This window comes from Trichoplusia ni, chromosome 14, assembly GCF_003590095.1.
Source record: "Trichoplusia ni isolate ovarian cell line Hi5 chromosome 14, tn1, whole genome shotgun sequence".
Lineage (NCBI taxonomy): Eukaryota > Metazoa > Arthropoda > Insecta > Lepidoptera > Noctuidae > Trichoplusia > Trichoplusia ni.
In genome coordinates this window covers 3440630-3455730 of record NC_039491.1, presented here as the reverse complement: position 1 = coordinate 3455730, position 15101 = coordinate 3440630, and the positions used below count along the sequence as shown (strand labels likewise).

The 15101-nt window shown below is 42.3% G+C and overlaps 1 protein-coding gene across 1 annotated transcript in view; it reads right to left on the bottom strand.

Annotated features, from left to right (window-relative positions):
- The window catches only part of LOC113500809 (histone-lysine N-methyltransferase 2C-like), a 31694-nt gene that overhangs the window by 13895 nt on the left and 2698 nt on the right, over window positions 1-15101 (bottom strand). The window contains exons 8-38 of the mRNA XM_026881707.1: window positions 14930-15049; window positions 14008-14192; window positions 13572-13762; window positions 13277-13410; window positions 13104-13201; window positions 12763-13018; window positions 12466-12626; window positions 12081-12324; window positions 11568-11727; window positions 11051-11319; window positions 10582-10680; window positions 10158-10394; window positions 9860-9994; window positions 9461-9636; window positions 8943-9195; window positions 8688-8857; window positions 8479-8603; window positions 8214-8344; window positions 7892-8094; window positions 5074-5157; window positions 4703-4838; window positions 4235-4483; window positions 3974-4090; window positions 3764-3877; window positions 3410-3516; window positions 3000-3202; window positions 2576-2786; window positions 2364-2480; window positions 2137-2250; window positions 1806-2016; window positions 1138-1247 (exon numbers count right to left, since the gene is read on the bottom strand). Coding sequence (XP_026737508.1) covers window positions 1138-1247; window positions 1806-2016; window positions 2137-2250; window positions 2364-2480; window positions 2576-2786; window positions 3000-3202; window positions 3410-3516; window positions 3764-3877; window positions 3974-4090; window positions 4235-4483; window positions 4703-4838; window positions 5074-5157; window positions 7892-8094; window positions 8214-8344; window positions 8479-8603; window positions 8688-8857; window positions 8943-9195; window positions 9461-9636; window positions 9860-9994; window positions 10158-10394; window positions 10582-10680; window positions 11051-11319; window positions 11568-11727; window positions 12081-12324; window positions 12466-12626; window positions 12763-13018; window positions 13104-13201; window positions 13277-13410; window positions 13572-13762; window positions 14008-14192; window positions 14930-15049 — 5120 coding nt within the window. The remainder of the gene's footprint in view (window positions 1-1137; window positions 1248-1805; window positions 2017-2136; window positions 2251-2363; window positions 2481-2575; window positions 2787-2999; window positions 3203-3409; window positions 3517-3763; window positions 3878-3973; window positions 4091-4234; window positions 4484-4702; window positions 4839-5073; window positions 5158-7891; window positions 8095-8213; window positions 8345-8478; window positions 8604-8687; window positions 8858-8942; window positions 9196-9460; window positions 9637-9859; window positions 9995-10157; window positions 10395-10581; window positions 10681-11050; window positions 11320-11567; window positions 11728-12080; window positions 12325-12465; window positions 12627-12762; window positions 13019-13103; window positions 13202-13276; window positions 13411-13571; window positions 13763-14007; window positions 14193-14929; window positions 15050-15101) is intronic.

The window sequence follows — 15101 nt, the reverse complement described above, 5'->3', positions numbered from 1 at the left end:
GCAGCGGGCGACGGTGCAGCCAGTCGCCCCAGTCCGCCGCCTCATAGGGCGCCTGCCCGCGCCAACAACCATCAACCACCGACATGCAAACAACACCGCCTGTACTCTGCCGTCCACATTCAACCTACGCGACACGCCATCGCACAACTCATACGACCTGAGCGCTTACCATTATACCACTCCATGCCGCTTACTTTAACCCCTTCTATGAGCTGCCTTAAGCCCTGCCTAACCATCTATACAGTCTACATAAGTTCATCGCAACAACAGCAGCAATACCAATTTTCCATTACCAAAACCATTTATAACTCAGGCGTTGAACTTATTTCCTAACGATTCACAAGTCGTATGAATTGAAAGCGATTATAAATATACCCATGCAATATTAGTTATCTAAGCTTCCAACGAATGACAAATGAAGTTCATATGTTTATGTCTATTTACAGTCGATTGATACCACCACCTAGACAAAATAATATTGCCATGGATATTATTATGCTTCACATTGTCTGCAATGTTATCTGGTACCGAAGCGGATGATGAACGCTGTAAATGGTTCACATTAAGATTGCGGTTATTGTGAGACTATCCAGTGACAAATCGACGGTGACTCAAAAATGTGAACCCAAGCTTACTGCATACATTTAAAGCTGACAAGTTCCTTTCGACACGATACTCGTGTCGAAACAAACTCATACAAATAAAAACACGTAGATAAAAAATATTACTGCATGCACGACAATGTATCCAAAAATCCTCCAAGACTATCAAAATTACTTAAATATTAGTAAAATTACTTATTCGTAAGTTTTCATTCAATTTTGTGATATATTACTCGTATTTTAGCAGATGTAAATTGTATTGCTGAAAGGTAACTTTTGACGTGACAGTTTAGCATTCAAGTTTATGAATAAGTAAACACCTTTTTACCTTTTTCGAAATAACAATAGAAATGATTATATTTTACATTTTAGGATACAAACACGCTATTCAAATTTTGAGTGATTACGTAGACTTCAAAACAGGGATCTTATTTTTTTTAATGGGATGAGATTACGTGTAACTTTCTGTAATGTGACGTCAAAAGTTCCATGACAAGATGTGTAGCCGGGGCGTGTTCCCGGGGTAGAGACATACCTGCGGGTAGGGCGGCGGTGGCGGCTGCGGCTGGCGCAGCGTGCCCGGGTACGGCGGCGGCGGCGGCGCGCGGGCCCCGCCGGTCGCGTTGGCCACGCCGGCACCTGTTGCTATAGGAAACCAAGCTCTTACTACATTGCTACTTGTTTATTATGCACTTGGGACGCATTTATAAGTCATAATTTTTTGACAACATGAAACAAGTGCCAATGGTGTCTCTGCGTAGAATATAGATGTGGACGCTTTGTAGAATACCCCTTGTATTGAAGTAGATTTTATTTTTATTTCATTGCAGATTTTATATTTTTATGAAAATACTAGTTTTCTAAAAAGGCGTAATGAGAGATGACATTAAGTTTTTTACTGCTTAATGCTTATGGATCAAACATGAATGGTATGCAACTAAGGATTGTTCAAAGAAATCCCGAACAAGATGGTTAACAGTTTTTTATTAACATACTAGCTGCCCGGGCGAAGTACGTACAACCTAATAGTCGATGATAACAATGCAGACAAAATTTGTTCTTTGTTTTGGTAATATTTCCATATTCTATCACCGTTTAGACCTTCCCTGGACTGCTACGAATATTTAAAGACTAAAAAAGCCCAATCGGTTAGCCGTCATCGACTCCATCACGCTGCAAGGTAAGGGAGTAAGTCTGACTCACCAGCATAGGGCAGATGCGCGAGCGCGACGGTGCGGTCCGCCCGCACGACGCCCACGGTCCCGTCGGCGGCCACGAAGCGCGTGCCGGCGGCGATGGCGCGGCCGGCCGCCAGCGCCGCGTTGACCTGCGCCGTCATGGCGCTCACGATGCTGGCCGCGCTGGCCGGGATGCCGCCCGCCGGGCTCGCCGGGCTCTGCTGGCCCGCTCCTCCCTATACGTATACAACGCGTCATCATTCATGATCCTTTGCCTTTTAACAGTAAATTAGACTTCGTTTTTGAAATAATATTTAATTTAATTTTGTCCTAGATATATTCAGAATGTTGGGTACCTGAGCAAAATGCATGTGTTGTGTTGATGCAAACTGTACTTGTGGTCGCTGTACAATCTGCTGGCTCATCACTTGAGGTTGGCCAGGTTGACCAAACTGCTGAGGACGTTGTTGCTAAAATGGTTTCATAATAAATTGTTTTAAATCTATTTTATTGAGTAAAGTAACTAATACAACTAAACAAAACGTATCAAGAGAGTTAGCAACTTTTGTTGTATAATATGTACCTGATGCGGTATTTGCAGCCTTTGAGGCATGTTAGTGAACATTTGCGTGAACACCGGTCTCTGAGGTTTATCTTCGGCTTCCAGCTTAACCTCCGACTTTATCGCTTGCATTGCAGTCTATAAAAAACAGCAATATATTAATAAGACTCAGTAAAATACCAAAGAGATAGGAACCCAGAGAGAACCCATTTTTTTTAACGTTGAATACTGACTTGCAACGCCATTTGCTGTGTTGGTGTAATGCCCCTCTGCATGTCGTTGAACATTTGCTGCGGAGCGGGCGTGGACGGCGCCTCTATTTTAACATCCGGCTTGACATCCTCCAACTCGGATTTTACTTCGGGTTTATTGGATTCTATGTTCTTCACAGACTTTTGTAGGTCATTGTACATTTTGTTATCCTGTGCGTGATCAGCTTCATCCCTAATAAAAATTGTTTATAAAGTAACAGAAAAGTTAATATAAATGTTTGATATGATTTTTTCCAGCATGAATAGATGTTAAAGTGAAGTTAAAGCATGTTAAAGTTTGCATATATTCACATGTTCTGGTTGTAGTTTTATGTTAACCATGAAAATACAAATGTATTAAACTACAAAACCTATAAATAAGCTGATACATAAAGCAATATCTTACTCAGGTTCTCTTTTCGCATGTCTCTCGGGCATGCCATCATCAGCAAGTTCCAACCCATCTAGAATATGCTCGGCGTCGTTCAAAGTCGCGAGCTCAGGGTCGGCGTACTCTAGAATGTTAAACTGTTCGCCTATCTCCGCCGTCAGCGTCTCGAACAATTCCTCATCATCCTCTCCGCCAAGACCAGTTAGAATGTCGCCCACCTAGTAAAGGAAAAGGTTTTGTGCATTCAAAGATTCCAAATGAATAAATTAAATTAATTAAATCAAACCATTGTTTACAATTGGTTAAAAATTAAGATTATCAAAATAGGATGTTTAGGGTTATTAATGTACCCACTATTAATAAAATACTAATCAGAATGCAAAAATTTTTAAGACAAGAAAACAATACAGCATATTGTTGGTTACCTCTCCAATATTCCCGCCATCTTGTTCAAGCTTGTCCATATCTCCCATATCCATTTCATCCGTGCCTTGATCATGACTGGCATCATGCTTGTTATCATTGTTTGAAGCTAAAATAAGGAACAGCAATCAATGTCTGAACAATTAATAAAAAGTTCTTATTACGCTTGAGGAAGGTAAATGTCGGACACAGTGTTCATAAATCGATGCTAGAAGTGACGCATCGATTTAATTCACCACAAATATCCAATAATGTACTCCATCTTAAAAATAAGGTGATAATGTCTTCAGTCAACTTATAGAACGGAAATGGAGATAAATATTTTGTGGTAATAATGGAATCAAGGATATATTTACCATTGTTCTGGGCAATGTTTTGTTTCTGGTCTACCATTTGTTGGGCAGCAGGGTTGTTGATATTCTGCTGTAGTTGACTATTATCTGGTGTTACGATGCGCTGTTGCATAATTACTGTAATAAAACATATGCATTACATTACTTCCGAGATATTCTTAAGCAATTTGCACAATTATTAACATAGAACAAATTTATTTTAGGTTAACTTACAATGGTGTTCAGGGCGGTTAGTGTGCATAAGTGGTGCGCGCGCTCGCAGCGTCACAGGCAGCGGCTGGCGGAAAGGCTGGCCTTCAACAGCACCACTGGCCACTTGTGATCCATCTTCTTTTAAGACAAACATGTTATTTTTTTAAACTAAAAATTAATCATCTGATAACAATATCAAGGCAGAAACGTATTCCACGATATTAACAGTAAGACTAGACTTAACAGAGAAAATCAGAAAAAAATGAGTAGTATATGACTCACGTGGTGGCCACATCTTTTCGGGGTGGCGCTGCAGCAAGTCCCGCAGCTGGCGGTTGATGTCTTCGTTGTTGCCGTAGTGCAGCGGGAAGCGCTGTGCGGGGAAGGCGCTCCGGGGCGCCTCGGCGGGGGGCGCGGCCGCGGGCGGGCCCCCCAGCCCCGCGCCCCCGGGGGCCCCGGGGCCCGCGCCCGGCGCCACGCCCGCGCCCGGCGGCGAGCTGCCGTCCGGCGCGCGGAGACGCTGCATGGCTGCTTTCGGGTCACAAGCGTGTGGCGGTTATTGCGTGTTTATAATAAGAACATGCACGTACTTGATAAATGAACGTATAAACAACTCAGGCCCTCGTGGTCTACTGATGGGCAAAAACCTTATCTCATGAAAGAGAATGTAGATCGCAAAACTGTGTCATAAACACGTGTTTTTTTATAGACGCAATAAGACAAGTTTTCACTTCGCTATCATGAAGGTACCTTGCATCCTTTGATCGTGTATGATCTGTTGTTGCTGCTGCGTCTGCTGCTGACGCTGTTGTTGCAGATGCTTCCACTGCCTCTCTTGCTCGGCCTCGCGCGCACTTCGCTGCTGGTTGCACGCTCGCTCTTGTTCCTACGTCACACACTACAACGTTAGTATTACGCAATGCAAACGTCAATACACTTCACTAGACTTTGTCATTGTATAAGGACAAAATATCTTCAACATTAATTCTACACGATATAAATTAATATTTTAACAGGCGTATGTCTTTTTAAAATACTATCTTAGAATAGTTTTATGAGATGTGTACAAATTGAGCGCCATTCAGTGCGATAAGTTTATTATATATCTGAAATTAACGCACGCAGTCCAATTCCATATGAAACGCATCATCCAATTCCTTCTGCATGGCACCATCGCGCCAAACTGCGCTCGGTGTGTGAAGCTCCTAAGAGATAACACTTAATATTAATTTATCACCATAAAACTAATATTAGATTGCAATTCGCCCTATACAATGACAATCAGTTCCATGTACTTGATGTCAATTAATATAACAGTCATGCTTTAACTACGCAGGCAATGTATTATAATTTTATCCTACAAAAAATACATCTATACAGACTTAATAAAAAAACCATAGTAAGTCCTAGGAACTATTTACAATTACCTATTTGATATCTATTTTTACAGTAACTATAAAAAAAACTCAAATCTAATATATTGCGTCCCAGAGCATAAACGATGTGTATAATTACTTTTCTGGGAGGTTTGTGACCCTTTAGGGCAACACACATAAAATTGTTCATATTTTAAACAGAAATATAGAAAAATCTTTATTGACGACATTACTTGTTAAGTCATTTTATAGTAAACAGTGACCAAGAAGTAGTGATTGGTAGAGACAGTAATAAAAACTTTGTAATTTCTAAACCTGAAAATATCTGCACATCTGGTATAACTTCAGGTCACAAATAAATAACTTTCACAAGTCTTAAAATTTGAATTCTATTTACATAATTTATTACATGAAATTCCTTAAAAGTTGGAATAAACTATAAATTTATGTAAGTTAACATTAGTATGTAGCTTTAATTAATTCAATAATTCCATGCTTATGTTAATAAATATAACTATGAGATGCATAGTTAATATTCATTAAGTTTTAGTTAAAATGTTGATATTTAGATAGCAATTGAACCATTTAAGTCAAAAACTTAATGTACAGTAACATATGATCTCATGTCTTATTTGCCTCATGTTAATCTTTTAACTTGACAGAATACAAATTAAATATATCCTACAAATCCTACAGATAGATTTTACTACATTACTATAGGTAAAACCAAGTCCTCATATACAGTGTTTCTTAGTAAATAGTTATAATATTAAGTTTGTATACCTGTGAACTTACAACTACATCACAAAGCTTTTTACAAGAGCGAAATGACGCAAATAAACTGTGAACTACATCGAACTGTGTTAGAATTGTTAGCACACCATAACCAGCCACCAACAGCGTCCAATGTTAATGCCAACACTACCAAGGCAAAGCAAAAATAATAAAATCAACATTACGGAAACAGGGGACACGAGTCCGGGAGGCGTTTTGGGAATCGGTGGAAAGGTAACGGTCTCGAATAAAAAAAAAGCTAAAAGAAAATTAAAAAATAATAATCACACAGCGTACAACGCCATTGAACAGCCAAAATATTGTTGGGTGATAACTTAGAAATTTAGATTTAAACTCGAAGGATGTGCTCAGGATCGCGTAGTGTGAAGTCGCGCGATCACCCAACAAATCGAAACGAGTCTCGCATATACATACACGCAGTTAGAAAGCGTAAGTAAATGTATGATATTTTTTAGTGTGTAATGTAAAATGTTCGCTGTTGTCTTTGTAATAAAATTGTAAAGGTTAAAGAATTTCTGCTGGTAGTAAGTGTGTAATTCGGTGTGTAGTGTGGGGTGTGTGGTGTTGCGCGGCGTGCATATGCGAGCGTGTCGCGGGTCGCGGTACCGTGTGTCGCGGGTGCGCCAGGCGCGGCAGCGTGCGCATGATCTCGGAGGGGGTGAGCACGCGGATGTGCGCGTCGGCCTCCAGGAGCCCGCCCGCCGTCACCGTCACGTTGGGCGCGCGCACCCCGGGCGGCGCCGGGCCGGGCGCGGGCGCGGGCGCGGGGCCGGCGCTGGGCGGGGGCGCGCTGGGCGCAGGACTGGGGGCGCCGCCGGCCGCGCCGCCTCCCTCCGCCTCGCTCGTCCCGCTGCTCGAGCTCTGTTCCGCCGCAACCACTTCTTAGTAACAGTTCTACCGTCCCGGGCGGGATCTCGAGGTCGCACGCTTCCGACGAGTCGCTCCCGGGCGTCGTCCGTAGACGCTTCATAATAAACATTAGCGCTCCAATAGATCGATGGGGTCGCCGTTCAAATTATTGATAACGTTGGCTTTCCTCCGTCTACGCAGTGCGTGCGTGACCCTTTCCCCTCGTGCGTGTAATGATAATGATATCGAATGGTGTACTAGCAACGGTAAGAATGAACTTCGTGACGCAAGAAAATTACAATCCCCTATCAAAAAACAGTGAACGAACACATTCAAAAATGTGTATAAAAACTGTGCTCATGATTTTATATGCTACGATTTAAAATGTATCCCTTAGATTCAAATCGCGATTGAGAAGTATTGAGCCCATGATAGCAACTACCCCAACAACGTTAATAAATTATGATGAAGATATTGCGGCTTAACCACGTACTGTAGATCCTCTCACTTCATAATTCTGCTGCTATAGTAGTCACAAATATTTAAACATATACAAAACATAAATGGTGTACTACGTGTATCCTACAGCCACATTATATACATTTGTGCTAGCATTGACACAGGCGATAGAATCTACAGCAATCGTAGTATACAGACAGAATAACACATATCCTATAATAAATGTGAGCGAGACAAACCATAGTAGATGAGTTTATAACCCTTGTAACTAATAATAATAATGCGTTTAAAACGCAGTGAGACAGTCAAGGATCCAAGCAGACCATACTAAACGAGCAGAGTAGGTTCGTTTAATATGACCAGTTTGTTTGTGACCCTAGTGTGAATGCCACACAATAAACACGGTGGTCAGTGAGTTGGGTTAGCACACACCACATCTAGTGAACACATAAGTACATACCTGTTGTGCCTTTTTCATACGGATGGCGCTTCTGTTGTCTCTGGCACGTTGCAAATAAGGTGCTTTTTGATCGGATGGCAAGGCGCGCCATTTCTTTAGTATTTGCTTACAACGGTCCACCCAGTTCGGGAATTCCGTCTTCCATTCTGGGTGGTTGGTGTTAGCGTATAAGACGGCTGAAATCGTGGCTGCTGATCCTAAACCTATGGAACATGGTAAATATTTTATTAATATTTTGGAAACATTCAAAATTCCATCATACCAGATTATGATTTATAAGTGTGTATGATGTTTTCCAAGAGAATGTGTAGTGTATACTGACTCTCGTCGGCGCGCATCTTGTCGGCGCTGCGCTGGTTGTAGGAGGGCGGCGGCGCCTGCGCGCTGTCGGGCCAGCCCGCCGCGCCGCCGCTGCCGCTCTCCGAGAACAGCGGGCTCATCGCGCTGTTACTGCTGCAACACACGCCAGAATTATATATTACTTAAACACAACGTGTGCACACGCGTACCTTCGCGATATAATATATGTAGCGGTTAAATATGTGTATCAAATAGTAAGACTCTTGATGAAAATAAAACCAACTAACCTACTACCACCAAACTCCGGGTATGGAGATGTGTATTCCATGGGGCTCTGTAACTGTTGCCGTTGCTGTGAATAAGGCGTACCCGCCATCGAGTTCACGTACGACACGGACGATTCTTGCGACTCCTACATAACATTTGGATATTAACATATTATATTTACATTTCATTATTCAAGCAAAGATACAAATCATATAATCTTTATATGAACCTGTGAATCATCAGTAAGAACTCCTTTGAATATTTCGTCGACATCGTTACTGTCCATGTCGGGTAAACCGTCACGTAGTCCGTCTCGCACCATCGCATCTAAGTTTACGCCCAAAAGCGATAAATCATCTTTCGACGATATAGTTGATGCTTGTGATGATCCACCAGTTTCTGTAAGAGAACATTTTAGAATTGTGGGTATAATAAGGTATTACATTTATTCTCTTCGAATAAGGTAAGTATTTATTTTACTTACCACTATTAATAGCCTCAGTCTTGGTACTATGTACGGTAGGAATGCTCTCCGTAGCGACGGTCGGCGGTGGCTCAGGTTCAGCTGACTGCGGCCCAAGTATCGCGTTCTTTAGAGCCGTGGAGTCTTCCGTATGCTTCAGTTGTCCGTCATCTAACTCAGTCTTCACTTTTACTGTACCATCCGAGTTTGTTGTATTCGATGATTCGTCCTTCTCCTCCTTCGGTTTAAGTGAATTCATAATTTCTATTTCCTCCTGTTTGTGAAAAAGAAAGATCTTGTTTTATTTCCTATAATATCAATAAACAATGTTACATTTTGACTAAATTTAAGACTCAAGCTAAAAGGCTTTTTTTATGAGTGCAAACAAACAAGGAGTTTCAAGAGGCGCAATCGAAAATGATACTAAGTGACGTTCAGAAATCTTTTATTGTAGCTGACAGTATAATTCGACTTTAAACTGTAGTTTTTGGATACGACGAATAAATGCAGTTTTCTGTAACAGTACAATAGTGCCTCACGGTATTAAGTGTGATGAGGATGGTAGTATCGTGGTCGTTGAAGGTGGTGAGCGCGGCGAGCATGTCGTCGCCGTCGCTGTCGGAGTTGTCGAGGTCCCACTTGGAGTCGCGCAGCTCGCGGTAGCCCTCCGGCGTCGTGGCCCGCAGTGTGCCGCCCGGACTCTCGCCAGGGTTCGCTATAATACAAATTATGCTGTTATATGCGAAAGACTACGCACCGGCATCTAACTTCGGGTAGAAGATCGACATCGATCACGATCCGGGAGCAGCAAACACAGAAGTGCACAAAGGTTTTAACAACATAACACATATTATACAGATAATTTGTCCTTGTTTTTATAACATAGCTTTAATAGATATTTAGATAGATATATAGATAGTTATGATTACTTTACTTACCAGTAGAACTGACAGCTGCCTTAGTAGGCTCCAGTAAGTCTTTACCGAAGAATGCTTCTTGCATATATGAAGGGAACTGCTCCATCAGCTTAGAACGCGGTTTCCGACGTGGTTTACGCTTATTGCTCGGCGATTCTATAGAAAAAATCACATGTAATGTCTGGCAACGAAAGGGTGCTGTAAAAAATCTGTTACATTTGAAGTACAAGGAATAGCATTCGGAATTAAATATATGTTTCCTTAGACATACACTTTCTAAAGATCAAGTCCTATATAAGAAAAAACTGGATGAACTTACCACCAGAGGCCTGTGTGCCATCGCCGTCTTTGTCATCATCAGCCTGCGCCTTAGCTGTGGTCTGTCGTTGTCTAACAACGAACCCTCCAATCCCGAGCTTGTTTAAATTCCTTTGCCTTTTCCGGCGCAGTACCGTAAGACCTGAATCGGTCGTGTATATCGTAAAACCTTCGGGAGGTGGACCATCGTTGGCTACATTCCACAGTATACCTTCCTTGAAATTCGTGTTGCTCGCACCTGTATGATCAAATGTTTTAATAATAATGCATCTATCATTCGAACATATATGACCCTATCATATATGCTTGAACAATATGACCAGTCTTTTTGTCAAAATGATTTTACATTATATATCAAAAGTTGATACAAATCAGTCGTAAATGTTTTTCCATTGTTTGTTGCTTCAACAGGAATCGCAACTCACCAGGTTCATCTTTAACTTCAGCTGTGCTGTCTGGCTTGGAGTCGTCTCCCATCTCGACGTCTGCATTCTGAACCACTGTTTCAATAGATGCCATTATTTCTAATCCACAATGCCAGCGTCGAACATACAAAAACTCAAGTTAGATACACATACTAATTACATACTAAATAATATATTTTTGGGAAAATATACATATTATAGCAATGGTAAGGTATAACACTATAGCCAGTTAAATAGAAGGTAGGTTAGGAATAAAGGATGGTCATGACTGGAACTAATATTTGGTAACGAGAAGATTCAAGTACACCCACAATAATAAATTGATGTATGACGTAATAGACAATTATGGAATAAAATACATATAATAAGCATAGGAAATGTATAGATCGAAATATATGTTAGTAGAAGAATACAATCATGCAAAGCGGACACAAGAATGATAGCGTGTGGTCGTGCGGTGAGTATTCACCTGCGTCTTTCTCAGTGTTGTCGTTCTTGAAGCGTCGCTTGCGGCGCGTGTGCGTGATGCCCATCTCGGCCTCGAGCTGCTTCATGTGGTGCGCGCCGCGCTGCGACAGACACACGTCGTCCACGTAGTACTCGCCCGCCAGCCCCAGCGAGGCGGGCGTGGGGCGCGGCGCGGGCCGGGCCGCGGGGGCGGGCGCCGCGCCCGCCGCCGCCTCGCGCGCCTGGTGCGGCGGCGGCAGCTCGCGGCCGCGGCACAGCACGCACTTGTATCTGCACATTATCAATCACACTCAGCTGCTGGTACAAACCAACCTGGTCAAATACTATTAGAAGTGTCCATTCCCCCAGCCTAACATAAGGACACAACTGTTGAAATTTTCAAAAGTTATTATTTATCTAGTATTCCTAATTGTCTGTTATTAGTTATCTTTTGCTTCGATATACCAGAGCAAAAAGTCGGTTCTAAAACCAAAATTTGAAAGTATCATGAAAATCTGGTTGTAGAATCAAAAACTTACCCAGCGCGACAGCACACTTCGGCATCATTTTCACTGCGTATTGAATCACAGGACGCATGTAACCAGCGCCGGCAACCTTCACACTGTATTATAAGCTCGCCGTCAGAATAAGGCTCCGAGCAGACGCAACACATCACCAGAGAAGCGCAAGGAGCACATTCTATAAACAAAAATAAATGGTTTACTCACGCGTATTTATCGTTGTAGCCCGACTAGTTTCGGATCCAACCGTGAGCAGACGCGGCGGGATCGCGAGATCCCGCCGCGTCTGCTCATGATTAAGGACTCCGGTTGGGTCCGAAACTAGTCGGGCTACCTCGATAAATACGCGTGAGTAAACCGTTATATCATTTAATAATGAATCAGTCTCACGATAGTTATTATAAAAAAATAAATGGGTTTTAGATGGAGATAATACTAATCCTCTATGATCGGACTAACATTAGTTAATCATTAATCCCTGCTTTTGATGCTGAGTAGCACCTTCCTTCCCGGCGTGTCGCGGAGTGTTACCTGTGTAGTTGTCGCACCAGGCCAGCGTGTGGCGCGTGCCGCACACGAGACAGCGGCGACAGCGCTCGCAGCGCCAGGCGCCGCGCGGCACGTCGCTGAGCTGCGGGCGCGCGCAGTACGTGTGCCACGTGGTGTCGCAGTCGTCGCACAGCAGCAGCAGCGTCTCGTCGCCGCGCGAGCCGCAGCCCTCGCACACCGTGCAGTCCAGGCAGCGCCAGCCCATTGTTACTATCACTTGAGATACCTGCCGATAGTGTCTCATTATACTACCACATACCAAATTACTAGTAAATCAAATAATCAAGTTAACCCTAAATTTTATCCAGGACTGTTAAAACAGGTACATGAAAAAACACAAGAATAAAAATAAAGAAAACAACAGTACCTTAACATTAACACAATAAGGATGGTAAGTTTGTCCGCACTGCGCACAAGCAATAAGGCACCCTTCAGAGTCTGTTCCTACTGCCCCGCACATTACGCAAAGATCTTGTGTTAACACAAACTTGTCTTTACTTGAGCATAACACCAACTTGTTTTCAACCCCTGAAAACAACAGAAACATTTAATTTCGTAAAAAGGCAGCAAATACTATTTACTGATCACGTTAATCTGGCCAATAATGCATGTCCTACTGCCACTTTTATTAAGACATCTTTAGAAATATTATAATAATTAATACCTGGATCATCTTCAGGGGTCTTATTATCAGGAGCTTGTGGTCTTTGCAGACCTAATCCTGGAACACCAAACACTCCTCTCATCTTTGGTTTAGTACCCCTTTTTCGTCCAAAATCTAAGACAGATCTTTGGCGCTTCTGGAAACCAAGTTTTCCTGCTGGAGGGAACCCGCCCTTCAGCTTGTAACCACCTATTTTCTTTTTAGCTACTTTTGATGTTACAGTATAAGGTTTTCCTTTGCCAAGACCAACATCCAGCTGCAAGAATAAAAAAGAGATAATAATATACATTGTAATTTTTTTGTAATCTATGTATTTTTTAAGCAAGTGAGTTTATATTTACCTTTGGTTCAATTGCGAGAGGATCCTGCTCTTGCTGTGAATTTTCATCACCGAATGACGAGTCTTGAGATGTCGACGCAACATTATCGTCATCAAATGCTATTAAAAATAACACAATATTAGTTGATAGGTTAATATAAATATTTTTAGGACTATGTACAAATTTATACTTACATCCACTTTTGGAGCCGGTCATTTGCATCTGAGCTTTACATATTGGACAGTTGTATTCATATGAAGGATTTTGGTCTTTCTTCTGTCTATATTGCTGAGGTTCTGCATCGGGATCGCACATTCCGTGTACGTATCTAAACAGGAACAAATATTGAGATAAAGTATTTTTACATGAAAAAGTTTAAAATGATGTAACCACGACCAAACATTGTTATGAAAAAAAAATGTATTAGCGAATTTTCGAAAATTCGATAATTTTTTGTCAGAATTTACAACAGGATAATTAGAAGGTTACCTCTTGCAGAGCGTGCAGCGTATCATGTCGCGGTAGGCGGCGGCGCGGTAGGCGCGGCGGCAGAGCGGGCAGCACGAGCCCTTGTTGCGCTGCTGGTAGCACGAGTCGCACACCGTGTAGTGCGCGTGCCAGCGGGACGACGGGCCCGCGCCCGGCGACCGCGAGCCGCAGTCCGAGCACACGCGGCAACACTGACAAGGGAACACTGGATTACATCTCATCTCGGGCTTAACCTCTACCTCCAATATACTTAACGTAATAAATACTTAACATACGGTGCTAAATTGCAACTTTTTGCAACAAATGTAATTAGATTTAAGAATAACTGAGAGTAAGGTTCAGTAAACCGTTTTAAAGATATCTCTATGTTAGAGGAGGAATTAAAAGTCGTAAAAAGAAGTGTGGATTCATGTCTGATCAGTGCATATTGACTTACTTTACATTTCCATCCGTATTTGGGCACGGTGGCCATGACGGGCCGGAGGCAGGTGGCGTGGTAGACCTTGTCGCAGTGCTCGCAGGTGACGGCGCGCGCCTCGTTGCCGGCGGCCGCCGCGCCCGCCTCGCCGCGACACACCTGGCACACGCGGCACGAGCGACACGACCAGCCCGACCGCACGCCTACAATCATATTAAATGTTAATAAAATATTATTATATAGAATTATACTACAATTCTATTATGTTGGACTATTACTGGAACATTTTGGGCAACGCTATCTATCAGTCCATGTGTAACCAGACCGTATGTGAGGGACCGTGATACAACAACGTGAAACAAACAAATACTAAAAATGTTAGAACTGAAACAACAGCATCAATAATAATTTGGATGGGACAAGTAAATTTGTGGGGTTTTCTGCGATTTCGGGGAATCCATTTTGTTCGTATTTAGCTTATTTGTACGAAACCTCCGGAGGCGCAAATCTGACTCGCACCAGCAGAGTTTTTCGAATAATTATAACTCGAATCACGAAAATTATTATAAATAATATAATAATAATAATAAATCATTTTATTATCAGGCTACTAAGGCCCATAGACATATACCTTAAAGTCTGACATAGATATATATACAATAGTTGTTAGTATATATAGCTTAAAATTACGTTAGTAAACTTCCTTATACTACGTCTTAGTGCGTTCTGGTGGAACTTGACCGCGGAAGCGACAGAACACCACGTTCTGAGACCAGAATTCTTCATTTAAGACGAGATGCAGGAAGCAATTCGGTACTCGCACCACAAACGCCTTGAAGTTGACGTTGCGGTTCGACTCCAGATCCTGCACCCTCAGCGAAATATGCCTATTGCATATGCAACCAATACTATTCAAGCCGAGCACAAAATGGAGGTTTACCTGGTAGCTGCGCCAGGCCAACGCACGTCCCGTGGTAATGTGCGCCACAAGTCACACAAGTCATTAAGTTTGCTATATCGCCGATAGTTCGACACGTCCTACAGTCTATGTCAGCAGTACCTGAATGAATAAGTAAGAAATTTAATAATTTAAGTATTGCTTGAAAAAGTTT